This window comes from Pan paniscus, chromosome X (genome assembly GCF_029289425.2).
Source record: "Pan paniscus chromosome X, NHGRI_mPanPan1-v2.0_pri, whole genome shotgun sequence".
NCBI classification, from domain to species: Eukaryota; Metazoa; Chordata; class Mammalia; order Primates; family Hominidae; genus Pan; species Pan paniscus.
In genome coordinates this window covers 138281715-138308498 of record NC_073272.2, presented here as the reverse complement: position 1 = coordinate 138308498, position 26784 = coordinate 138281715, and the positions used below count along the sequence as shown (strand labels likewise).

Genomic DNA, 26784 nt, shown 5'->3' with positions numbered 1-26784 from the left:
ATAACCTAAATTAGTGGAAAGGCATCCTGTGTTCATGAATAGAAAGACTTAATAATGTTAAGATGTCAGTACTACTCAAAGTGATCTACAGATTCAGTGCAATCCCTATCAAAATTCCAATAGCACTTTTTACAGAAATGTAAAAGTTCATCCTCAAAACAATATGGAATTACAAGGGCCTCCTATATAGACCCCTATCATGAAAAAGAAGAACAAAGTTGGAGGACTCACACTAATAGATTTCAAAATTTTCTATAAAGTACAGTAATCAAAACAGTATGATACTGGCATAAGGATATACATATAGACTAATAGCGTAGAATTGAGGTTTCAAAAATAAGCCTATACATCTAAGATAAATTGATTTTTGAAAGAGTGCTAAGTCAATTCAATGGAGAAACAGTTTCTTTAACGGGTGCTGCAGAGTCGACTGGATTTCCACATGCAAGTTGAACCCATATCTCATACCATATGCAAAAATAAACTCATCTAGTGTTTGGTTTTCTGTTCTTGTGTTAGTTTGCTGAGAATGATGGTTTCCAGCTTCATCCATGTCCCTGTAAAGGACGTGAACTCATCCTTGTTTATGGCTGTATAGTATTCCTTGGTGTATATGTGCCATATGTTCTTTATCCAGTCTATCATTGGTGGGCATTTGGGTTGGTTCCAAGTCTTTGCTATTGTAAATAGTGCCACAGTAAACATACGTGTGCATGTGTCCTTATAGCAGCATGATTTATAATCCTTTGGGTACATACCCAGTAATGGGATGGCTGGGTCAAATGGTATTTCTGATTCTAGATCCTTGAAGAATGGCCACACTGTCTTCCACAATGGTTGAACTAATTTACACTCCCATCAACAGTGTAAAAGCGTTCCTATTTCTTCACATCCTCTCCAGCTTCTGTTGTTTCCTGACTTTTTAACGATCGCCATTCTAACTGGCATGAGATGGTATCTCACTGTGGTTTTGATCTGCATTTCTCTAATGACCAGTGATGATGAGCTTTTTTTCATACGTTTGTTGGTCACATGAATGTCTTCTTTTAAGAAGTGTCTGTTTATATCCTTCCGCCACTTTTTGATGGGGTTGTTTGTTTTTTTCTTGTAAATTTGTTTAAGTTATTTGTGCATTCTGGATATTAACCCTTTGTCAGATGGATAGACTGCAAAAATGTTTTCCCATTCTGTAGGTTGCCTGTTCACTCTGATGATAGTTTATTTTGCTGTGCAGAAGCTCTTTAGTTTAATTAGATCCCATTTGTCAATTTGGGCTTTGCTGCCATTGCTTTTGGTGTTTTAGTCACGAAGTCTTTGCCCATGCCTATGTGCTGAATGGCATTGACTAGGTAGTGGGAGTTGAACAATGAGAACACATGGACACAGGGAGGGGAACATCACACACTGGGGACTGTCAGGGGGTGGGGGGCTAGGGGAGGGATAGCATTAGGAGAAATGCCTAATGTAGATGACGGGTTGATGGGTGCAGCAAACCACCATGGCACGTGTATACCTATGTAACAAACCTGCACATTCTGCACATGTACCCCCGAACTTAATAAAAAAATTAACTAACGTTAACCAATATCTAAATATAAGATCTAAAACCATAAAACTCTTAGAAAACATAAGGGTAACTCTTCATGAATTTGGATTTGGCAGTGGGTTCTTAGATATTACAGCAAAAGCATGAGCAACGGAAGTAAAATTGGATTATATCAAAATTAAAAATCGTTGTGTATCAAAGAACATTATCAAGAAAGTGAAAAAGACAGTTTACACAGTGGATGAAAGTATTTGTGAGTTGTTTATCTGATAAAGACTTGATATATAGAATATAGAAAGAACTCCTAACAGTCAACAACAAAAAGACAAAAGAAAATTGAATGGACAAAGGACTTAAATAGATATTTCTCCAATGAAGATATACAAATGTCCAATAAGAACATGACAATATACTCAATATCATTAATCATTAGGGCAAAGCAAATAACAAACAAAATGAGAGAAAATTTTCGCAACCTACTCATGTGACAAAGATGTCCAGAATCTACAATGAACTCAAACAAATGTACAAGAAAAAAACAAACAACCCCATCAAAAAGTGGGCGAAGGATATGAACAGACACTTCTCAAAAGAAGACATTTATGCAGCCAAAAAACACATGAAAAAATGCTCATCATCACTGGCCATCAGAGAAATGCAAATAAAAACCACAATGAGATACCATCGCACACCAGTTAGAATGGCAATCATTAAAAAGTCAGGAAACAACAGGTGCTGGAGAGGATGTGGAGAAATAGGAACACTTTTACACTGTTGGTGGGACTGTAAACTAGTTCAACCATTGTGAAGTCAGCGTGGCGATTCCTCAGGGATCTAGAACTAGAAATACCATTTGACCCAGCCATCCCATTACTGGGTATATACCCAAAGGATTATAAATCATGCTGCTATAAAGACACATGCACACGTATGTTTATTGTGGCACTATTCACAATAGCAAAGACTTGGAACCAACCCAAATGTCCAACAACGATAGACTGGATTAAGAAAATGTGGCACATATACACCATGGAATACTATGCAGCCACAAAAAATGATGGGTTCATGTCCTTTGTAGGGACAGGGATGAAACTGGAAACCATCATTCTCAGCAAACTATCGCAAGGACAAAAAACCAAACACCGCATGTTCTCACTCATAGCTGGGAATTAAACAATGAGAACACATGGACACAGGAAGGGGAACATCACACTCTGGGGACTGTTGTGGGGTGGGGGGAGGGGGGAGGGATAGCATTACGAGATATACCTAATGTTAAATGACGAATTAATGGGTGCAGCACACCAACATGGCACATGTATACATATGGAACAAACCTGCACATTGTGCGCATGTACCCTAAAACTAAAAGTGTAATGATAATAAAATTTAAAAAAAATGAGATACCACTTCACACTCATTAGGGTGTATACTTTTTTAAAGGAAAATAAGTGAAGATGAGGATGTGGAGAAACTGGAACCCTTATGTGGTGTTGGTGGAAATGTAAAATGGCACAGTCACTGTGGACAATAGTTTGGCAGCTCTTCAAATTGCTAAATAGAGACTCATCATCTGATTCAGCAATTCCATTCCCAGGTGTATATACACAAAATAATTTAAAACAGGGACTCAAACAGATATATGTATGCCAAAGTTCACTGTAGTGTTACTCACGATTAGCTCAAAGGTGGAAACAACCTGAGAATCCATCAATAGATGAAAAGATAAATAAAAATGTGCTGTATATATGCACAATCGAATATTATTCAACCATAAAAAGGAATTAAGTTCTGATACATGCTACAACATGAATAAAGCTTGAAGACATTATGCTAAGTAAAAGAAGCTAGTTACCAAAGGATAAATACTATGTGATTCCACTTAGGCAAATTCATAGAGATAAAAAGTAGATTTTATGCTACTAGGGGCTGGGGGAAGAGAAGGATAGAAAGTTGTTGTTTAATGGTTACAGAATTTGTGGTGATGAAAAGATTTTCGAAATAGTGGTGATGGCTTCATAGCATGGTGATTATAATCTATGCCACTGAATTGTACACTTAAAAACTATTTAAATGGCTGGTTTCACGCTGTATATATTTTACCACAATAAAAAATTCCCATTAAAAATAAAGTTATTCAAAAGTGGTTTCATTATTTAAAATGAAGCAAAAGTGTTTTCACGTCTTTTTCTCTAATAGAGAAAATAAAGGTGATCACAAATGTGTCCCTTCTATGAATAAAAATGAAATGTTCATTAAAAGGAGGCTTTTTTCCTTTTTTTTTCTTCATTTCTTCTTAAAAAAAAAAAACGGAATACATGTGCAGAACGTGCAGTTTGTTACATAGGTATACGTGTGCCATGGTGGTTTGCTGCACCTACTGACTTGTCCTCTAAGTTCCCGTCTCTCACCCCCCGCCACCCCCTGACAGGCCCTGGTGTGTGTTGTTCCCCACCCGGTGTCCATGTGTTCTCATTGTTCAACTCCCAGTTATAAGTGAGAACATGCGGTGCTTGGTTTTCTGTTAAAAGGAAGCTTTTATATTTCATATTTAAAATGACTTTTTGATGGAAGAAATAGTACCGACACTTTATTTGCTTTACTTAGATTCTATTAAGAAATTTTTCTTTTTTTGTATCCTTTCTGAGGTAACTAAGTATTGAGATAATTGTTTATCTTTATCATGGTAATCTTTATAGACCACATAGAGAGATCCATCTTAAATATTCTGGTCCATCACCATAGTTTGTTTCTTCAAACTTAACACTCAAAGTCTCAAAATGACAGCACATTTGGGGCTAGTAAACTCTCTGCCAGTGAATGCTTAGAGGACGTAGCATAGGTAGCTCAGTATGTCACAAGGCCTATGGCTGTGCTCTTTTCTGGAGGTCAGCATCCTCTTCTAAGCTCATGTGATTGTCGGCAGACTTCAGTTGTTTGCGGCAATAGGACCAACATCCCCATTTATTGCTGGCTGTCACACAGGGCCTATTCCGAGCTCCTAGAGACTTCCCAAAGTCCCTTGCCATGTGGCCCCCTCGTAGGCCTTCTCACATGGCAGCTTACTTTTTTAAGGCCTGAAGGTAAATCTCTCTTTTAATGCTTTCACTTGATTAAGTCAGGCCCACCAAGATTAGTGTGCCCTTTTGATGAACTCAAAATCAACTGATCAGGGGCATGAATTACATCTTAAAAATCACTTTACCTTTACTATATTCTATTGGCTAAAAGCATATCAGAGGTTCTGCCTACATTTTAAGGTGAGAGGGTTATACAAGGGTGTAATCCACTGGGCATCATTCTAGGGTGTGTCCACCACAATGTGGAACTATCACCCTGTATTGTTGAGAGATGGAAAGAAGAGAACTGATTTTTACAATGAAAAACCAAAGCAGCCATGTCAAACTTGGTAAAAGAAATGGGCAAGTGGTCCCTTTATGTGTTTCAGCTTCCCATAGTGTGCGTTTGCTTCAGTCAGGGTTCTCCAGAGAAACAGAACCAATAAAGTGTGTGTGTGTGTGTATGTGTGTGTGTGTGTACAAGCCGATAAGGAGATAATAATAAATCAGGCTTTCATGGTTATGCAGGTATGCAAGTCCCAAGATCTGCAGGGTTAGTCAACAAGCTAGAGATGCAGAAGAGCTGATTGTATATATCTAATCCAAGTCCAAACGCCTGAGAACCAGGAGAGCTGATGATGTAATTCTAGTCCATTGGTTGGCAGTGCTGAGACACAGGAAGTGCCAGTGTTTCAGCTTAAGTTTGAAGGCAAGAGAAAAGCTGATGACTCAGTTCAAAGGTCACCAGACAGGAAGAATTATTTCTTACTTAGGAGAGGATCAGTCCTCTTGTTCTATTCAGGCCTTCAACTGATTGGATGAGGCCCACCCACATTATGGAGAGTAATCTGCTTTACTCAGTCTACCGATTAAGGAAAAAAACACTCATAGGCATACCTAGAATAATGTTTGACCAACTATCTGGGCACCACATGGCCCAGTCAAGTTAACACATAAAATTAGCCATCACATTGTCCTTCAGTAATCGCATGTCATTTCCCCTAACAAGTGACACTAATTCAGTTATTATGACAAATGGTCTCAACCAGTTTCTGCTATTCCAATAAACCAGTCAAGGGTGAGTGGCCTCCATCAGGCTGTTTCCTGCATCTGTTGCTGGAGTACATTACAGGTGTGGTTACGAGGTTTTAAGCTGTGTGTCTCCAGTGAACTGCTGGACTGCTGGGAGAAGAGAAGTAAGCTGCACTTTCTTTCTTTTCTTTTGTTTTTTTTTTTTTTTTTTTGAGACGGAGTCTCGCTCTGTCACCGAGGCTGGAGTGCAGTGGTGCAATCTTGGCTCACTGCAACCTTCGCCTCCCGGGTTCAAGTGATTCTCCTGCCTCAGCCTCCTGAGTAGCTGGGATTACAGGCACGTGCCACCATACCCAGCTAATTTTTAGTAGAGACGGGGTTTCACCATGTTGGTCAGGCTGGTCTCAAACTCCTGACCTCATGATCCGCCCGCCTCGGCCTCCCAAAGTGCTGGGATTACAGGCATGAGCCACCTCGCCCATTCACAAGCTGCACTTTCTCAGGAGCAGAGAGGCTAATATGAAGCTAAGTACAGAGAGAGGCCCGAGGCTGCTTGTAGTTTCCCAGCTAGGCATGCCTATTGCCTCCTCTGTCTATTTGCCTTTGCCACATTCTCCATTCATTAGGACTGACCTAAGTATAGATATCAAAAAGAGAACCAAGTTACTCTTCTGCTGACCAGGAATTTGGTAAGGAACTCCCAATGTTCCCTGCAGAGAAGAGGAACTTATAGAGAAATGGCCTGCTGAAAAAGGCTGACAACCCAAATTTGCATGTAAGTCAGTCCCTGATCATTGCTGCTTCTTAGATTTGCGTGTGACCCATCCTGCTCTCTTGCACAAAACATCTTTTTCAAGCTTGCCATAACTTCACGTAATGATCGCTTTGCCAGATAGAGACTTGCGTCAAGTGATGTCTTGAGTAGCTTAGAATATCTCATATATAGTAAGCTTGTCTTTGAGAGGCTGTCAGTTAAACAGGTGTTACAAAAAGCCATTGGGGAAAAAAAAGAGAAGAAAGAATTGCCCTCTAGGCAACTCTTAAAGGATTGTGATTATTCTGCATTTCATAAGAACTCTAAAAGTATCTCTTTTACCACTCAGCAAGTAAGCATCTAAATTGGCTGGGAGATAATTTATGTGGAACTTTTTGCCCTGTCTTTCTTGAGTCTAATCTTAAATTCTACTTAACTGTCCATTAAGGAAGACGCAGAGAGCTGTCGTTAGTATGAGAATTGGGAAATGGTTTTTTTTTTTAAATTTTACTTTATATATATATATATATATTATACTTTAAGTTCTAGGGTATGTGTGCACAACGTGCAGGTTTGTTACATATGTATACATGTACCATGTTGGTGTGCTGCACCCATTAACTCGTCATTTACATTAGGTATATCTCCTAATGCTATCCCTCCCCCCTCCCCCCACCCCACAACAGGCCCGGGTGTGTGATGTGCCCCTTCCTGTGTCCATGTGTTCTCATTGTTCAATTCCCACCTATGAGGGAGAACATGCAGTGTTTGGTTTTTTGTCCTTGCAATAGTTTGCTGAGAATGATGGTTTCCACTTTCATCCATGTCCCTACAAAGGACGTGAACTCATCATTTTTTATGGCTGCATAGTATTCCATGGTGTATATGTGCCACATTTTCTTAATCCAGTCGGGAAATGGTTTTACTCTGGCTGACATTTTTCAAGCTTGTGAAAACTGGCATGTTTCAATTTCTAGAAGACACCAATAAACACTCCCCAAATGACCAGTTTCTCAACATGAATTTAATTAATGGGAAAATCGGAGGCATGTCAGGAGAGACTCACTGACAGGGGCCACTGGAAAAGACAGGGAGGTAAGATTTGGGAAGCTTGTGCTGCCTCCCAGTGTGGACATTACTCCAATGCCATTCAAGAAGAATGAATTCACAGCTTTATTTCCCCTTTGCGTTAGTTTTCCTGTTCCCATGTATGACCTACATTATCTTTCCCATGTCCTTATTGCTGCTTTGAAATAGAGATTTTGACAGAGCTTCCTGTGGGACTACAAGAACTTCAGTCAATAACTAGTGATTTCCATGGCAGCAGAAGGTTTTTAAATTAATGTGGCAGTCTGTACCTTCCATCTGTGAAGGACCAAACCAGCACTCCCTCACCTCTCTCTTTCCTTCTACCTGGTGTTTTTACCATTCCTCCTTCCAGTTTTTTTCTGGCCTTGTAGTGCAGGTCTCCTGGTACTGATCTGGACCATGAAACACAGGAAGCCAGAGCCAAATTGGCCAGCAAAGCTTCATGTTTTATAGAGGATTTAGGCTTCTCCAATACTATGAAGGCCATGATTCTGAGCATTCACAAATATTGCTGGCAGTTGTGGCAGCGGAGCACAAAAAAACCTCAAAACGTTCTTTTTCTCCCCCTGTCTAAGTTGCAAACAAATTAAGAAGTAAAATGAGAACAGTGTATAAAAAGCAATTGGATAGACGTAATCACTTGGCCACAGAAAACCCTGAGTGACAGTAGACCCTTGTCCCCCTCTTCCACCCCTCACTTGTCACAAAGGCCCTCCCCCTACAAACTTAAGGCATAAAGGAGCAGAGAAGAATGAATGCTTTCTCCAGTGAGCTGACTCCCAAGGAGAAAGTAAAAAGGAAGAAGCTGAGCTAGGAATGCTAGTTTATCTTTTGAAACCTCACCAGTCAGTCTACCACTTCCATAAAAGAGTGAATCATGGGCCAGAGGGAAGCCAGCACTGTTATGCTAATGCGATTCATACCAAAAACAGTATCAAGAAGAGGGAAGAACCCCCTGCCCCATGTAAGCTCTGAAAAAAATTAGAGGTCATCTGGTCAACTCCAGTTGAGGAAATCTGGACTCACACAGATGATGTGGCTTATTCAATAAGGAGTAGAGCTTAGGCTGATTTAGGCTGATCTAGAGGACAGAAACAAGAATGGTGTAGGAGTTCTAGAGAATCAGTTTTTCAAGGATGTTGTTTTGCAAACTGCCCATCATCATTTCCATCACTGCCATCAGTACTCTCCTGCAGTGTTAATATTTGCCGAGTACCTATTTGATCACATTCTACATAGATAGATTTAGTGCAATGAGACACTACAGGAGAGAGCTAAGTGTGGGATGTCTCTCCTCCTTGCCCAAAGAGTAGAGTTAGCTAATCCACAGTAATTATTTTCCCTTTGTGAAATGTATATCCCAGGGAGTTATTATTATCAAAGGGTATCTATATTAAATAGTGTCATTAGATGCTGCCTGCCATCAGCCATTACTTCTGTTTATCAGAGTTTTATATTCCTAGTGTGTATAACCAGAATCTAACTACTTCTTCCCAACTACACAACTGCCACTGGTCCTAACTACTGTCACCTGTTGCTTAGATTATAGCAGTAGCCTCCTAACCAGTTTCCCTGCTTCCATCTTTGCCCCCTGGAGTCTGTTCTCTACATAGCAGCAAGAGTGAGCCTTTGAACACATAAGCCAGCTCACAGCATTCTTCTGCCTGACACTATCCAGTGGCTGCCCGCCAGTCAGAATTAAAGCCAGAGCTGTTGCAATGGCCTACATGAGCAGACTTCCTTTTACCCTTCTGGCCTCATCTCCTACCTCTCTCCTCTTCAATCTCTCAGTTCCTGCCATACTGGTCTCCTTCATTTTCTACAAAAACAGCAATTCACACTCCTATCTCAGGACCTTTACATTTTTGATACTTCTACTGGAAACTCTTTTCTCCTGGGTATCTCTGTGGCTTACTTTCTTCCGTCCGCACTTCCTCCAGCCTCTGCGCCAATGTCTTCTTCTTAGTGAGGACTTCTATATTATGTAGATTAGGCTAAATTATACTGCAATAGCAGAAAGCTAATTGACACATTAGGAACTTAACTCATAAATAGTTATTTCTCACTTAGGTGGATCTAGCAGCAATTTGGAGCAGCTTCTTTCCAATCAGTGACTCAGATACCCTTGGAGGTCTCAGCTTAACAATTTGTTTACTGTCTCTTTACTCCTCACCACCCTCAAATGTGTAAACTATATGAAAGCAAGAATTTTTGTCTGTTCCCCCCCATCTTCTATATACTGTATGCTTTGAATAGAGCCTGGCATACAGTAGATTTCCAATAAATATTTGTTGGAAGAATGTTGAAAGGTAGTGTGATGAGAAGGAATGGAAAATAAAAACCTCAAAGGAAGCTTCTTTGTGTGTATGTTTTCTTCTCAGGTTAAATACAGTGAAGCTGTGTCAATTCTGCATACAATATTTGGTTATTGTTCTAACTATAGAAGGTATGTGGACTTTAAAACCTACTTAGGTTTTCAGTATCAAGATTTGAACATTTCATTTGTTTTCTATTGCTGCCATAACATATTACCACAAACTTAGGGGCTCAAACAACACAAATTGATTATCCTACATTTCTGTAGGTCAGAAATCAGACACCCATCTCCCTAGGCCAAAATTAAGGTCTTGGCAGGGCTGCAGTCCTTTTTGGAGACTCTAGGCAGGATCTGTTTCCTTGCTCCTTTTGATCTTAGCACGATTCAATTCCTTGCAGAATGGAGATCTCTGCTTTCTTGTTGGCTGTCAACTGAGGGCCATCCCTGGCTTCTAGAGACTATGTGTACTCTTTGGCACATGGCTTCCTTCCTACATCTCCAAAGCCAGCAATGGCAAGCTGAGTCTCTTCAAACTTTTGATCCCTCCTGCCTCTTCTTTCCTTTCATCTCTCTGCTCCACTATTCTACCTTCTTCATTTGATTTTAAGAGTTCATGTGACTACATTGGGCCTACCTGGATAATCCAGGCTAATAGCCCCCATCTAAGGGTAAATTGAATAGCAACCTTAATTTCATCTGCAGTCTTAAGGTAACATAGTCATAGGTTCCAGGGATTTAGGACATGGGCATTTTTGAGGACCATTATTCAGCCTTTCAGAGATACGCAGACAAATAGAAGGTATGGGATAGTTGGTAAGAATGTAGGTTTGCGAGGCATGCAGACCTTGGTTTGAATCAGCTCTGCATCTTGATAGCTGGGTTAATCGGGATATGTTGTAACCTCTTTGACTTTCAGTTTTCTCTCTGTTAAATGTGAACATGGGTTGCTATGAATATTAAAAATGATATGTAAAAGTGTATGGTATATATCAAGAACTCTACTTTACTACTTAAAAGAATAATGTGACAATTCCTAATGTTCTGAATCTAAGCATCAAATGCAGCTTAGAGCTCAATGTGGAGGACATTGCCTTTAATAAAACAAAGGAGGCCAAGTGCTCTTTTGCTAAAATCTCAATTAACCAGCTAAGTTTTCAGGGAATGAGAGGGGAGTTACATATAAGTGTTGATAATTCATTTATACCTAAATCGTTAAATGCTATTTTAAGGACATTTGATGACTTGAGGCTTTCAAAGAAGTCGTAATGCCTTTTTCTTAAATAGTAATGCTGCCAAGAGTAAACAAACTAAAATACCATTTGCTTTGAAATTCTTCTCAAACAAATTTGGAGCGGGTTCTAACCTGGCACAATATATTCTTCCATCTGTAATCCCTGCAAGGACAGCCCCCCTGAAAATAAACACCAGCGCTATTTACTGAATGGGGAATTAGAATCTGTGGCAGGCAAGAATGCAAAGAAAAGCACCCATTTAGTTGGAATATTTCTTTCTCTATTAGAATTGTTCGTAATTGAGAATTATGTTCTAGTGTTTTCCATTAGCTAAAAATGTGCTTCTTTTAAGTATCTAAGGAGGACAAATTCCTCCACAGCATATAGGTAGAGAAATGCATTTCCCGGAGGTGTTGACCGTTTGAGCTTGCAAATTGATGAATACAATGTTGTGGCCAAATTGAACTAACTGCCTTTTGATGAGCTTGAGTGCAGCTTGTGACTAACTAGGGAGAGGATTTTACCAGTGCATTCTTTAAATGAAACAAGAGGATCCAAGGACTCATGTCTTGATCGATTGGAAGAGCTTCTCCTACATCCCTTCCTCCACTTCCTCCCTGCTTTTGCTACTACTCTCAGCAGTGGCACAGCCACATCACATGGAAAGCCAGGTAGCACAAAGCCAAAATGTCATACACATACTTCATATTTCAGAAATGGTTTCTGTAGATCAGCCCACCTATTGGTATCTGCTTCATGGTTTTTGCCAAAAGGTCAGTCAAGATGGGTTGTTAATGTACTTGAGTGAATTTTCACCATTGTTCCTGGGCATGGAGAAAAGCATCAATAGGTGACAGAAGCATATATGATCACAGAACGTTGGCAGGAAGGAAAAGAAGAGCACCCTACCTGCTTGAAAATAAAAGTATTTCCTGACTAATAAGGTAAAATGAGTTTGCTACTTAGATACTTTTGGGGGGTGGTTATGGAAAGATGGAGGTGCACATGATGGCACTGATCATTCTTCCAGTCATATAATTTTCAAGCAACATTTGCACTATAAGTTTTTTTGCTGCTAGCACTAGAACCAAGGAATTCCTAGCGGTCGACTGAGCCTGGGGTGGGGTCTTCGTGAGGCAGGGAGCTCTGAACACATCCCTGGAGATTTCGGGCAACCATCAGGACCAAATTTCTCGCTTGACCCATGAAATTTGGATCAGAGATTAGGCTTCCAAACACCAAATAAAAGTGTGAAGGGGATAGTGATGATGCATAGTGCAGGGCTCTTCCAGCATGCCGTGTGAAGAGGTGTGGTGTTGATGAGCACATTTTCTAGGAAGACAGGAGTGTAATGCCTGAGAATGCACTCTATAGTATATTGGTGAGGAAACCTCAGTCCTCTGAGCTTTAATCCTCCAAAAATTGAAAAGATTGAGAGAAGAAAATAGGCTTTCTCTAGCAATGTAGCCTATAATATTGCCTGAGAAAGGTGTTAAGATCAGAGGCTGAGAAGATTTCGGGCAAGAAAGTTTATATGAGTAACTATGACATCACTCTGTGAGCCTAACTGGAGTTTCTCTACTAATTGTTACTAATGTCAAAGACATATGTCCAGCCTCACACACACGTGCATGCAAACACACACACACGCGCACACACACACACACTGGGCCCAGCTGGCTGGAAAAACATGCATAGGGCAGTGAGTTTTCTAGAAACTTTGCCTGAAATGTTGGCAGTGACCTCCATAAGTATGCATGGAGGAAGAGGCAACATTTAGTGCAAAAATAATGCCTGGAATCGATATGTAAATAATCTTTAAAGGCTGCCTAGATAATTCAGTTCCTGGGACACTGTGGCCAGAGGCACTTTACATTTAAAGCAAAGTGAGTGAGACCAAACATTTTTCAATGAAGCCAGTCACATATTGAACATTTTCATGAAATTTCAGACAGCATTTTGAAAGAAATACTATTAGTCAATTTGATAATCCATAAGCAGTACAGCCATATTTTTCTCCACTGAGTCATCTCTCCTACTTTGGTTAGAAAACTAAAGTGAAGTTCGTGTGAGGCCTTCTCTGGACCAGCAGATATAAGTGGTTGAAAATTTTTTGTGCGTGGTGGGAGTGGAAGACACCTTCACGTTAACTTGAATTCAGCTTCAGTTACTACTTAGGGAGGATAGATAGATAGATGATAGATAGATAGATAGATAGATAGATAGATAGATAGATAGATAGATGATAGATAGATAGATAGATAGATAGATAGATAGATAGATAGATAGACAGACAGATAGATTTAGAGACAGTGATACGGTTTGGCTGTGTTCCCACCCAAATCTCATCTTGAATTATAGTTCCCATAATTCCCACATATTGTGGGAGAGACCCGGTGGGAGATAATTGAATCATGGGGGCGGTGCCCCCATACTGTTCTCATGGTAGTGAATAAGTCTCAGAAGATCTGATGGTTTTATAAGGGAAAACCCCTTTTGCTTGGTTCTCATTCTCTCTCTTCCCTGATGCCATGTAACGTGATTTGCTCCTCCTTGCCTTCCACCATGATGTGAGGCCTCCCCAGCCATGTGGAACTGTGAGTCCATTAAACCTTTCCAGTCTGGGGTATGTCTTTATCAGGAGCATGAAAATGGACTAATACAGACAGAGTCTTGCTTTGTCACCCAGGTTTGAGTGGGGTGGCACAATCATAGGTCACTGCAGCCTCGAACTCGTGGGCTCAAGCAAGCCTCCCACCTCAGCCTCCTGAGTAGCCATGACTACAGGTGTGTGTCACTATGTCTGGCTAATATTTTTTACATTAAAATTTTTTTTGTAGAGATGTGGTCTCACTATGTTGCCCAGGCTGGTCTCAAACTCCTGCATCAGCCTCTCAAAGCCCTTGGATTACAGGTGTGAGCCATTGCACCCACCAGGGAGTACTTAATACATAGGGAATAGCTATCATGGGGTAGGCACTATGCTGGATGCTCCCACCCACATTATCTTTTTTAATTGTTAAAGTGACCTTGTTAGGAATTAAACGTTGAGATTCAGTTTGGTCATCTGTAAGAGATAGGAAATTGACTTGCACAAGGTCATGCTGTAGGTGGTGTTCTTTCCCCAACCTTTAGTTGTGTTTCCATGCGTATACATTTAACTGATGCCCAAATAATGCTTGGCCTCAGAAGAGAAGAGAATTGACCCATACTTAGTACTGACTATGTGACTGTGTGCCAGCTATTGTGCAATGTGCATCTCCAACTTTAATGTGCATAGCAGTCACTTCAGAACCTCGTGAAAATAGATTCTGATTCTGCTGATCTGGAGTTAGCAGTGCTGCAAGTCTGCATTTCTAACAAGCTCCCAGGTGAAACCCAGGATGCTGGGCCAGGATTTACACTTAACCCTAGCTATCATCTCATCTTATGGTTGAGGAAACTAAGCCTCAAGGAGTATACAGGACTTGCCCAAGGTCACACTGGTGGTAAGTGGTGGTGGGGGTGGGAGCGGAACTGTGATTTGAAAGCAGGATAGGTTGATTATAAGGCGGTTGCCGGTACAGTGCAATCTGCCACATCGCCCAAGGTTTTTGAAACCTTCTTCTTAAGAGAGGAGAAAATCCATTTGAATTCCAGGCTTGATGAAGGGGCCTGGCACTTTAAAGTCCTAGTTTCTTCTAAAGCTCTTTCTTCTAAGCTCAGAAAAACATGGTCTTTGCAGTTAATTGTGCATACGTTTATGTTTTTTCTCTTGGCTTCTTCAAATAGACACTTTGGTTTGCCACCCTTGCTTCACCTTGGGAACTCTAAACTACTAAGGCCCAAGCCCCACTCATAGGCCAATTAAACCAGAATCTCTGGAGGTGGGGCCCAAACATGGGCATGTTATTAAAGCTCCCCAGGTGATTCTGATGTGCAGCTAGCATAAAGAACCACTGAATTACAGATTCAAGGAAACAATTTCTGGAAAAATGTAGCCTCAGTCCCCTTTTTCGTGGATGTCATTAAAGAAGGTCCAGTGTATTTAACTAGACATTCACCAACAAGATTTCCAATTAGTTCTTGGTACCATTTTATTTTGTGACTGCGAGCTTGGACTGCTCTGAGATTGCAGCCTATATAAAGTTTGAAATGATTCTGTACAGACCCTAAGGGTGGGGAGCTGGTAAGGAGGGAAGAGAGTAGAAAGATACAACATCATCGACCAGCTCCAGGGCAAAGACACATGTTGTAGGTCCTGATTTTCTTGCTAACCTAAGTTCTTGGGGGGGTATTTTGAAAAACTGAATTTGATTTTATTCAATTCAACAAAACTGGCTAGTCAAGAGATGGTCATTTTTAAAAATGAGAACACAGTGCGGGGTTGGATTAATGCTATAGAACTCTGAGCAAACCACCTTGGTGGGTGAGGCTGGAACAGGGCTTCTGTGTAGAGATGTGTGCTGCTGTGCAATTTTACACAGTGAACAGCGCCACTGCACAAGAGTACATACTCTAGCCTGAGGTGTGGGAAGAAATGCAAATAATTGGATAATCATGAGCCAGAGCCTGCCCTCAGGGAAGAAAGAGGAGAGAGAGAGGAGAGAGAGGGAGAGAGAGAGAGAGAGAGAGAAGAGAGAGAGGAATTTTCACTGGAGAGAGTAAAGAAAGGCTTTACTTAGAGCAGTAATTTTCAACCTTGGCTCTGTAGTCAAATCATCTGAGGAGCATTGAAACCTACCAGTGCTCAGGCCCCAGCCAGGTGTTTCTGTTTTAATTGATCTGGTGTGGCAACATGGGTGTTTTGGTTTTTAAAAGTCCTCCACGTGATGCTAATGCTAAACCACAACTGAGAACCACTGGTTTAGATTGCGTTCGTACTGGGCAGAGGAGAATGCATACAGGCAGAGACACCTGGGAGAGACAAGTAGCTTGGGAGAGTCGTTCTCCAATCTAAGTATGATCCTTGACCAGCAGCATCAGCACCACCTGGGAACTTGTTATAAATGCCAATTCTCAAGTTCCAGCCCAAACCACCTCAATTAGAAACTCCTGGGTGGGGGTCCACAGTCAGTCTCAATAAGCCCTCTAGGTGACTGTGAGGCTCACTTAAGTTCGACTTGGACATGAACGTTTATGGAAAGGGAGTGCAATGAGCTAAAGCTATAAAACTTGAACCTAACAAGCTGATGTCAACTCTCCTGATGGTACCATTGAGATGTACAGCAATAACCAGTGTTCTAAGGTGGAATGTACTCCTCTCTAGTCTTACCATATCTTTCTTATCTGTTTGAAACTGTAGCACAGAAAAAAGTATATGTCATTCATGCAGGGGCAGAATACTTCTGGAAGAAGACTCTGCTTTTCTGGTAGAAGCTGCACTTTTCTTCTTAGTGGACCTATTTCTGTCTTCAGCAGGGGGATCTATCCTCCCTGGCCACATGGGCCTTTGGCTGATGGAAAGGCTGGGCTTTGAGGAAGCTGCATACATAAGGTGAAAGAGGGTCCCCCAACCTCCCCTTTTTGCTTCTCATTCCCACCTGGGCCAGGACTTCGGTTGGCTGGGCCCCACCTGCCATTCACAGCAGGCCCCTGAGGCTACTTACAGAATGCCAAGTGATGCCACTCAGTAGAGAAAGTCTTTGTCCTATGCTGAGTAAAGACCCCACTGATGTGTAGCAGTGGTGCTTTATGTTTTGCCAGTCAGAGGCTTTCTTTTACCTGGGAGGTTGATGTGCACACCAGTGCATTCCCCTCTCTTCCTGGTCTGCATTGTATGGGCCAAACTCTCCAAAATGGAATAGCTGAGTCCTTGCAGGATGCTGAGCATCTTTGAGGGTCAAAAAAGTGTTTCCAGGATTGGAGCCAACTCTTCACAAAGAGGTTGGTAGGACAAAGGGACTTTACCCATCAAGTCCAGTGATTGTCAAATAAGGCAATTTTGCCTTCAGTTGTCAGGGCGGGGATTGGGGGGATTTGACAATGTCTGGAGGCATTTTTTGTTGTCACAACTTTGGGGAGCAGTGCCACTGGCATCTAGTGAGTAGAGGCTAGGGATACAGCTCAACATCCTCCAATGGACAAAACAGCCCTTCACAACAAAGAATTATTAGGCTTCGAATATCAAAAGTTCCAGTGTTGAGAAACCCTGACCTAGTCTAAACCCCTTATTTTTGAAATGAGGCAGCTGAGGCTCACAGAGGTGAAATTACATTCTAAAGGTTACACAGAAAGCATCAAGTCAGGGTGAGGCTCCTGGTTTTCCAACTACCAGAGTGCATTGCTCAACAGTTTCATCTCTGGCAGGGACAGTGTTTCCTCCATTGCAGATACCATTTACTTTGTGCCTACTAGGTGCCAGGCAATGGGCTAGACTCTTCATTTATTACCGCTTCATAGCACACACCTTCAATGTAGGCATGACTATCCCTAGAAGTGGCTCATTTTGTGATTGCAAAACAACTGTATGAAAAGTGTTATAGGCCATTAAGAAAGCAAAAATGATTACAAAAGAGACTGAGACATGGTTCTTGTCCTGGGAGCTTACATTCAAGTAGTGGAGAAAAGATATATGTCAAAATAGTGATCATCTAGCTTTTTACTTAAGGCCCATGATAATAACCAAAAACCTGTCCTGAGGCACCACAAGATAAATTTCTTAAAACGTATGTGGAAATTGAGAGTTAGGAGAGGGAGCTGACTATATGCCTTAGCATCATGGGAAGGCTACATAGGTCAAAGAGAATTATTTGTGTGTATTATGAGTAAGCACTATCCTAGATCCCACATATAAATGGTCAATGAGACATATAATGTCTCTGCCTCAGGGGGCTTATATTCTTGTAGGGAAAGCCAGACAAGAGAGAAATACATACATATATAAGTAATTATAGATTGTGACAAATTGAAACCTCCCTAACGTGGCTAAAAGGGCATCTCTGAGGAGGTGACATTTTAGTGGAACCCTGAAGGACATAAAGGGGCCACTTGAAGGACATAAAGGGGTACAAGGCCTTGAGGCAGGAGAAAGCCTGGCATATTCTAGATACTAATGGAAAGCTAACGTGAGCCAGAAGAGAGGCATATAATAAAATTCAGGAGGTGAGGGGCCAGCATGGTAGGGAGTTTGCATTTCATTCTACCATGAAAAGAGCAAGTTAGCCTGAAGAAACATAGGATGGATGAAGACCTAGTAATGCTTGGAGAATGAGGGAGGTTGCAAAGGAGAAGGTAACTGAAATTTCCAAACATTGAAAAGTTGTTTCTACCTTGGACAAATTGAAAGACCATTAGCATTGATCTGTTCCATTCAGTGAATTATTTACTTAAGTTACTCATGCACATTTAAACCTGCTAACTTCATAGTGTCCATGGTGGCAGTAAAGCTTAAATCCTATATAGAGATAAGTAGATGGTTAGCTGGGAGGAAAAATGGAGGTCTTGAGCTAACACATCCTGTGGTTGAATGCACTTTTCAGCATGACAGGTGCTCAGTGACATGGAAGAGTCATTGCTCTAATTACCCCATTTTTTTTCTCTCTTTCTGATTAGGTAAGGATGTCTGATAATCTGTATGTTTTGCCATATTTTCTGTTTCATAGATTTTTTAAGTATTTTATTGTTGGAGTCACTAATATGTGTCTAATAATTTTGATTGGTAGTCCCATTGCTGTCTACATTGGTGTGGCCTTGGTGATCTCAGATTTGCTTTGATTTAAAATCATGTATCATTAATTATGTTCTGTTATCTTTCGGAAGAGTTAATTTAAAGGCAAACAGCAGCATCATCAAATAATTGAGGGCTTGTTAACTGCTTCCAGCTTGAAGCCAGCAAACCTCGCGAATTACAGTGGCCTGCTGAGGGGGCAGATGCCTCTGTGGCATTGTCAAAACAGTTTCCTAGGCTGTCTCTGGTTGCTTTTCTGTCTTTGAATAAGGGAAAAAGTTTTTTGGAGACAGGGGTAGTCTTGAAAAGTAAAAAATACTGAAGAACCCAATAACTATCTAATATATTGATGCTTTTACAAAGTTGTCTTACTTTATTTATTTAATTTTTTTGAGATGGCGTCTCACTCTGTCGCCCAGGTTGGTGTGTAGTGGTGCCATCTTGGCTCACTGCAACCTTCGCCTCCTGGGTTCAAGCAATTCTCCTGTCTCAGCCTCCCGAGTAGCTGGGATTACAGGCGTGTGCCACCATGCCTGGCTAATTTTTGTATTTTTAGTAGAGATAGGGTTTTGCCATGTTGGCCAGTCTAGTCTCGAACTCCTGACCTCAGGTGATCCACCTGCCTTGGCCTCCCAAAATGCTGAGATTACAGGCGTGAGCCACCACACCCGACGAAAGCTGTCTTACTTTAGACTTGTTGACAAACACACTGGAATCCTGGCTACATGATAGGCTTTTTCAATAACTTACTATGTGACTTTTAAGAAGTTGCTTCCCCTCCTGAGTTTTATTTTCCTTATGTTTTAAAACAAAGGAGTGGCATTAAATTATCTCTAAAGAAATTTTGTTTGAAATGACATAGAGGATTTCATCATAGTGTTTGTCACGTACTAAATATTTAGGTAGCTGTTTTCTGAGGCCAATGTTATGTCTATTGATACAACTTTTATAGAGTAAACCAAAACATTCTAAATATAGGAAAGATAAATGATTAACTTATTTAGCTTCAAATATATTTAAAGGATACATTGCATTGGAATTTTTTTATTCTATCAGAGATTAAGGTTTACTATAGATTGGTTCTTTCTTTACCTCTAGTTTGAAATGGGAATACTGTATTTCTGTGAACATGAGTACGTTAGGCCAGGTCAGCAGGCTTAGACTCTGTCAAACTCTCTCCTCTTACCATGACTGCTCCCTGACTGTGTCCTTAACCTTGACAATGGCAGAACAGCACTGCTGCTGCTGAGAAACCAAACCTAGATGCAAGCTTGCCCACCTGATGGTTAGTCAATGGAACAACATTTGCAATGGGAACTAGCTCTTTTATAAAAGTTGCTTATAACCATCATCCCACCACTAAAGTCACTTATCACCTCTGTGTCTGAGTACGCCACCTGTCAGTGTCTGTGTGTCTGTGGATGTGTGGATTTGCACATGTGCACTTGTGTCCTCCTACTCTGCACTACTCCTGTGAGACTTCGGGGTCCTGAATGGGAGGGCTGTGTTTTCAAGGCTGGGGGCACTGCCTATATGGGCAAAATTTTCCCCCAAAGGCCTGTTCTTTGGCAGCTATTCTCATGGGGCTCAGCAGCCTTTCAAAAAGCATGGGGCTTCCAGATCCAGAAATAAACCATGAGCCACTTTTACCACCTTATCTGTCTTGAAGAGTCAAGTTGAATTTCTGAAATCGGAGGAAGCTTTGTATAAATCTAATGTCTACCTAATCACTGGAATTTTTTGTCCACCTCCAAGACTGGATAAATCTATTTTTGGGTAGGGCAGCAGGAGTCACTGAATGAAAGGTGGACAAACGGTTCAGATGAACAGTGGCAAGAGTGGTTGTCAGAGGATAGAGGTCATGTGCAAGAAGGGAATGTACCAGATTGGGTAAAATGGCAGAAAACATTGCACTAAGCCAGGGAAAGAAGAAACCCATTCCCTTTTCCTATCTTAATGGGCTGGATTCTTTGCAGGTCTCCTTTTCCCTTCATAAAGCTGGTACCCCATGGACGCATTGCATCCTCATCACTTTCTTAGGGAATCAGAACAAAGCTACCCACCTATCTTACTGCTGGAGTCCTGTGGGAAGTCATCTTTCATTCTTTCTGCTGTCAACTGCACATACAGCCACCATCCTACTTGAGGGAGCCCTGGGAATAAGTGCATTTGATATAACAGTTTTAATTTTCCATCCAAAATATCTCAAATTAAAGAGATTTTATAAGCCAGCATAATGTGTTGCCTATACAGTGCCACTTCTGGTTTAAAAAAATCAGTGTTTCTAGCTCTTTTGCCAACATAACATCAAGCTACTGTTGGTTGACTACTCTTTTTTTTTTCTGTTTTGCTTGAATTGACTGACATTTGAGGTATTGAGTAGAGACAGCCTGAGACCCAAAGCTGACCCATTAACTCCCAGATGTTCACGATTTCCGAGGAAATGTTCTGTGCCTATGGTTACTGTTCTGATGACTCCTTGAACACTCTCATCTTGGCACCTTTTGCACTTGCTAAATTCAATTTGAAGAAAGAACAAAAGACAGGGAGAATTTTGTGGAAAGCAATTATCCTGCACTTTTATGACCTTCATGTTTTTCCCATCATGATGAATTTTGGGGTTAGCACTTGTATCAGTCAGCATGTAGCTTTCACTAGAATTTTGTTGTGTGTTACAGATAACCAGTCGTATCTAATTAAACAATAATGATGCCAGTACAAGGCATTTTCTGGGAATTAATGACCAGCTGGGAAAAGCTGATGGCTGGAGAGTCAGCCAAAGGCTATTAGCTTCAGTCCACTATTAATCTCCAGAAATGCCCATTTGTGACATCATTGTTGGTACTGAACAATGAAAATGGAAGACAGTTTACTGTTATTTGTCACGTACTTCTGAATAACAAATTCCTTATGCATTGTCAAAAGTCATTTTTTCTCTTTTATCCTCCAATTGTCCTTCAGTCTTATGTTTTCTATACAGCAGTGGGTGAAAATGGAATTTCTCAGTTTCCATATAATCATGGGTGCTTCTTTTTTTAAAGAGTTCCAATTTGGGGAGTTTTATTTAAATATTTTGGATGGTAAAACTAGAATTTGTCTTCAGCTGTGATGCTGGAATTTGATGAGTGTCTATATTATCATAACTATCTGCTCATGGCAGGAAATGGTTACAAATGTTTTGAATAGCAGCTGTTGCTAGCAAAGATGTGCATTCAACAACGAGATTCTAAGAAGTTATAGTCACATTCCTAGTAGATGAAGGGAACTCTCTACGGAAAAAGCTATCGTGGTGTGTCTATGTAATATTTTTGATTGCTGCTGCTGAATGCTAGAGGAAAATAGAGAACTGACTAAAATATCACCATCACCATCTTGCATAATTTAATGAGTTATAAAGGAAGACAACAATCCCTCATAGAGTCAATCTATTAAGAACTTGTTCTAAACTCATAATACTAATTTAAAAGTTATGTTGGTTTTTATACTATTTTTTCCTTAACATGAAAGGAAATTCTTAAAGCCCCTTAAGATCCCAGCCAATGAGCTAGGAATGTTTTACCCAACACAGAAGCTTCATATCCCATCTAAATTCAGCCACCATTTGTTTATTTATTTATTTTTTTTACAAACACCACGGCATTATTCACCCCACAAGAAATTTGCTAGTAGTATCAGTCCTCCTACATGCGTGTTAAGTGTATGCATTTCGGGTAGTAGAATGAGTCAGCTCGTCATTAATCAAAGCTTTGGAGGCACTGACTCACTTCTGGTGAAATGGAATGGCCTCATTGGGAAGGGTGTGAAAGAAAAAAATTCATGCTGGGGTCAGTTCCCTGTTTCTGAAAATGCAGATCAAATTTGCACCTATTTTCATGGAAGGTTTTCAGAATAGAGAATGTAGCAGTGAACCCTATAAAGGCAGATATATTGCTTTTGCAGGGAATAAAAATAATAGTGATACAAAAACACTAGTGATACACTTAGGAAGCATATAAAGAGCCTAGAAAGAAAAATGTGGACTGAGAGGATCCTGGTGTATACCTAAGGCCAAAATTATTAAACCAGGCCTGGCTCTTTTACAATCCAACAAGGTAGTCCTTTGACCAAGCGTTGTTTCGTAGGCTCTCAGCTGGAATCTCTTGTCTTCATTAAGGGGTTTTGAACATCTGAAGAATGTTTGCAACAGCTTCAGTTCTCTGTGGAAATCAAAGAGTAAAGAGCAGTGACTGATTCTTCTGTCTGTCTCCGTGTATACTGCTTGGAAGTAAGGCCCTCACCAGGAGCAGACCAAGAAAAGAAACAGAAGCAAATTTACTGATAACTGGTGGATATTAGCCAGTTTAACCTATAAATATTTATATTGTACTCAATCTGAAACCTATAAGTTCTACATGGTGTTTATTTAGATACAACATGAGTATCCATATTAAAATACGTTTTTGCACTTTGGGTATGATTTAACACTGTTTTCATTGTACTAGCAACAGAGGTATATATAGTCGAGTAGCTATTTCCACGGCTTTAGTTATTTTAAACTAAGCCCATTAAAATAAAATCACCAAGCTATTAGATGTTTTTCTTTGAAACTTTTCTTAGGGCTGTTGTTTCTTTAGTCTTCCCTGGGAGTATATTTGATTTAAGACATTCGCTGCTTTTCTGAGGCTCTAACTTGAGTTCATTTTGTTATGTGGTGACCACAGTTCTGGATGACGCCCCCCCTGGCACACAGGAATACATTATGTTACGACAAGATTCCATCCAATCTGCGGAATTAAAGAAAAAAGAGTCCCCCTTTCGTGCTAAGTGTCACGAAATCTTCTGCTGCCCGCTGAAGCAAGTACACCACAAAGAGAACACAGAGCCGGAAGGTTTGTGCACGACAGACGCGTGTTTTGCTTGTTTTCTCTCATTCTTCTTTCTTTCTCTTTCTTTTGGATTGTGCATTGCCCTCTGGTGTGCTGTGTGTTGTTCAGGCCCTGCCATAGCTAGGAGGCCCCCTGGCTGGCTGGTGAAAGTGTTATACAGTCTCAGATGGGACGCTGTATAATATGGTCATCTCTGGCACAGCGCACAGCGTCACCCTGCTTTTCACAGCTGAAACATTTTCAGTTGCTGTCATTTTACTGCCCCATTTGGGCTGGCAAAGTTGCTTGCTTCTGTAGCCAACATCTGGCCAATTCTGTTCCCATCACCTTGCATTCCTGAAGCAGCAGTCAGCTGAGGAATGAAACTTCTAAAATGAAATAATGAGAAGATTGTTTCAAAAATTTTCAACTCTCCTTCACTCCATAAAGCTTTTGCATTGCACTTGAAGAATGCTCATGATCTACTTAGTTTGCTGAAGCAGGCCCAGATTACCTGTATAATGCACGCCCCGTTGCACTTTGCCATGGTAAAATGCATGCCTCAAGGAAACTATGAGTAGTTTGTTTTTTCTTTTCAGCTCAAGTACAGGTTTGGACAACTCTACTTGCTGTTACTTAAACTGAGGTTAATAAGGTACTCATTGCAATCCATATCACAAATATATCTTCAAAGTATTTCATCTGGCCAGAAATGGTATTTATTCATTGTTTCCAACATTTTTGCATCTATCAAAGAGAAATATTTTTCACATTACAAATAAAATGTGGTAAATTTATTGCCATCTGTTTACACTCCAGCTTCCAAAATAACATCTGAGAATTATAATGTAAATGCTAATACTTGTTAAACAGCCCATTTTCCCCTCACATTAAATATCACTGAGGCAGTTTACCAATGAATAACATTTGGAAGTGACAGAATTCACCTGTTCTTTGGCAGTTGGTGTATACTTTTGCATTAGTGGTTTTTGTATAATTTCTAAAAGCGACCTTGTTTCTATTTCAAGTTGCCCTTTTGCATCATTGTGGGAATCCTTATGATAATTGTCTTTCTGATATGGGAGAGACTGGCATGTGGGTTAAAATTCGGTGAGTAAATAAATTTCTCCAAATGCACTCTAGTCCGTAGTTTTGGAAGCAAAACTTCACAACTCAAAGTTTCCCCTTTTCTTCTTTCCAAATAGAGTTTTAGACAATCATTGGCAGAAAATGAGAAGCCTACATGTATCTGTGTTTAATTCACCCATAGAATAGAGCACTCATATTTATATTCTACCCATACTTTTGGTGTCTAAACTATTCACGTTGAGTGTGACCACCGACTTCCACATATATTCATCTGGAGGTATAAATGGTGAACTTTTACAGTGAGTAAAAGCAATCATTTGGTTGTTTAGTGGAGAAGATAACTAACTTTATTTTGTACTTTAATGAAACAAAAAAATTTTAACCAGTGACAATTACTTTACTATATATACTACATTCCAATATTTTCTGTTTTCTTTTCTCTAAAAATTATAAACACACACACACACACACACAGTTTTTGTACTTGCAAATCAGCCTAAAAATCAAAATTTGGTTTCGTTAAGAAAAATAAGCCAGTTAAGAAGCAGCTGGTTAAATTCGGTCAAGCAATCAGTTACATAATTAAAATATTTTTAACAATATTTCAGATTTTAAAAACAGTTAAGACCCCATTCCTTTTATTATTACATATAATTTTGACAGAATCTGTTATTTTCAAGTACCATCTGGAGTGTATTGTAAATAATGTTATGAATATTTTCAGATATAGAGAATTCTTAAGAGAATAGGTAGCAGTTAGACTCTCTTCTGCAAAGTTAGGTAGTTTTTAATCTGTCATTTAATCCACATATTGAGCTGTTGCCATTGTGTTTAATGGGGCTGCCATCCTTTCACTTGTGTACTGTGATGATGGGCATTGTCTTCTTTCAGATTGGAGATTTTCCTCAGTCTTGCCCTCCTTCCAGGTCCTCCTGCCACGATATCAAAGCTAATATTTCTGTCCTTATTCTTATGAATGATTTGTAACTAGTATTAAAGTCAGAGGTTTTCTGGGATGACATTTAAATACTATTTGCAATCTTACTGTACCCCCTCAAACAAGATCCCAGAATCTAATGATGAACTCAGACCTTAAAATGAAAACACTTGATCTCTACACAAGTTAACAGGATCCAGAAGGCTTAGGTGGGGGCGAAAGAAAACATGCTGTGGAGCTGATCTTGGATAAATAAGGAAACATTGCCAAGAAATTAACATGCTTACTTCATGTAGGATATCGAAGCTCATCATTTCCAGGAGGCGAAGTAACTATGGGTTTGGAAGGGTTCACTGGTCATTCTGGCAACCTGGAAGATTTTTGCAGGACTGTTTTTTAATTGCCGTAAGTTATAGTGTTCGGTTCCCTCTTAAAGTTGTTGTGACATTTTGTTATAATTAGTAGAAATAAAAGACCTCTTTTTTTTTTAACAAATGGATAGTGTTTTGCATTTAAACTATGTCTATACCTTGAAACATTTTATTGTTACGTGAAACATTTTGAAGAGATACTCCCTGTCATGGCCTCCGTGCCAAAACATGAGACCTTAATTGACCTTGGCTGTGGATGCGCACCAATTCTACAGCAGGTGAAGGCAATGGACAGGGTGGTTAAACCATACATTGTTTGATCTATGCAATGCCCGTATGCTAGTATAACCTCTTCTAATGAGATTTTTTTTTATGCAATGTTAAAACCCCCAAATGAAAAATGAAAAAAAAATATTTAAGCCTTTTGGGGAAATAAATGTTTGAATTGCGTAAGCTTTAGAAATGATTAATTAAACAGGGTTATGTGTATTGTGATACAGTTGGAATTACTAAATTGATAAAAATTACCCAACTCTTTTTTAATTAGTATAGATAAAGTCTTGCTGTTTCTTTTGTTTGGCAGTGGTTTATAAGGGCTGGGCTGTTTTCATAGTTTATGACCTCTTAAGATTTGCTACAGATAATTTAACATTGTTTATAGTCACCCATCTTTTTATAGATATTTTTGTCTTACGTCCAGGGCCCTCAGAATCCATATAAAATAATACACAAAGGGACTGAAATATCTCACTGGCTTTTCGGGATACACGAAGGCCAAATTACACTTTGCCAATACCAGGTTTCTATTTATGAATATCCAATTCCAAAAAAATTTTTAATCTGTTCCAAACATTTGCGATTTTCAG

At 40.1% G+C, this 26784-nt stretch overlaps 1 protein-coding gene across 2 annotated transcripts in view; it reads left to right on the top strand.

The window, feature by feature from the left end:
- FGF13 (fibroblast growth factor 13) overlaps window positions 1–26784 on the top strand; it is a 589161-nt gene that overhangs the window by 338138 nt on the left and 224239 nt on the right. Inside the window, exon 2 of one of the 2 annotated variants that reach the window (XM_034950188.2) lies at window positions 23378–23545. The exons of the other annotated variant lie outside the window; for it this stretch is intronic. Coding sequence (XP_034806079.1) covers window positions 23378–23545 — 168 coding nt within the window. The remainder of the gene's footprint in view (window positions 1–23377; window positions 23546–26784) is intronic. 2 annotated transcript variants of the gene reach the window in all.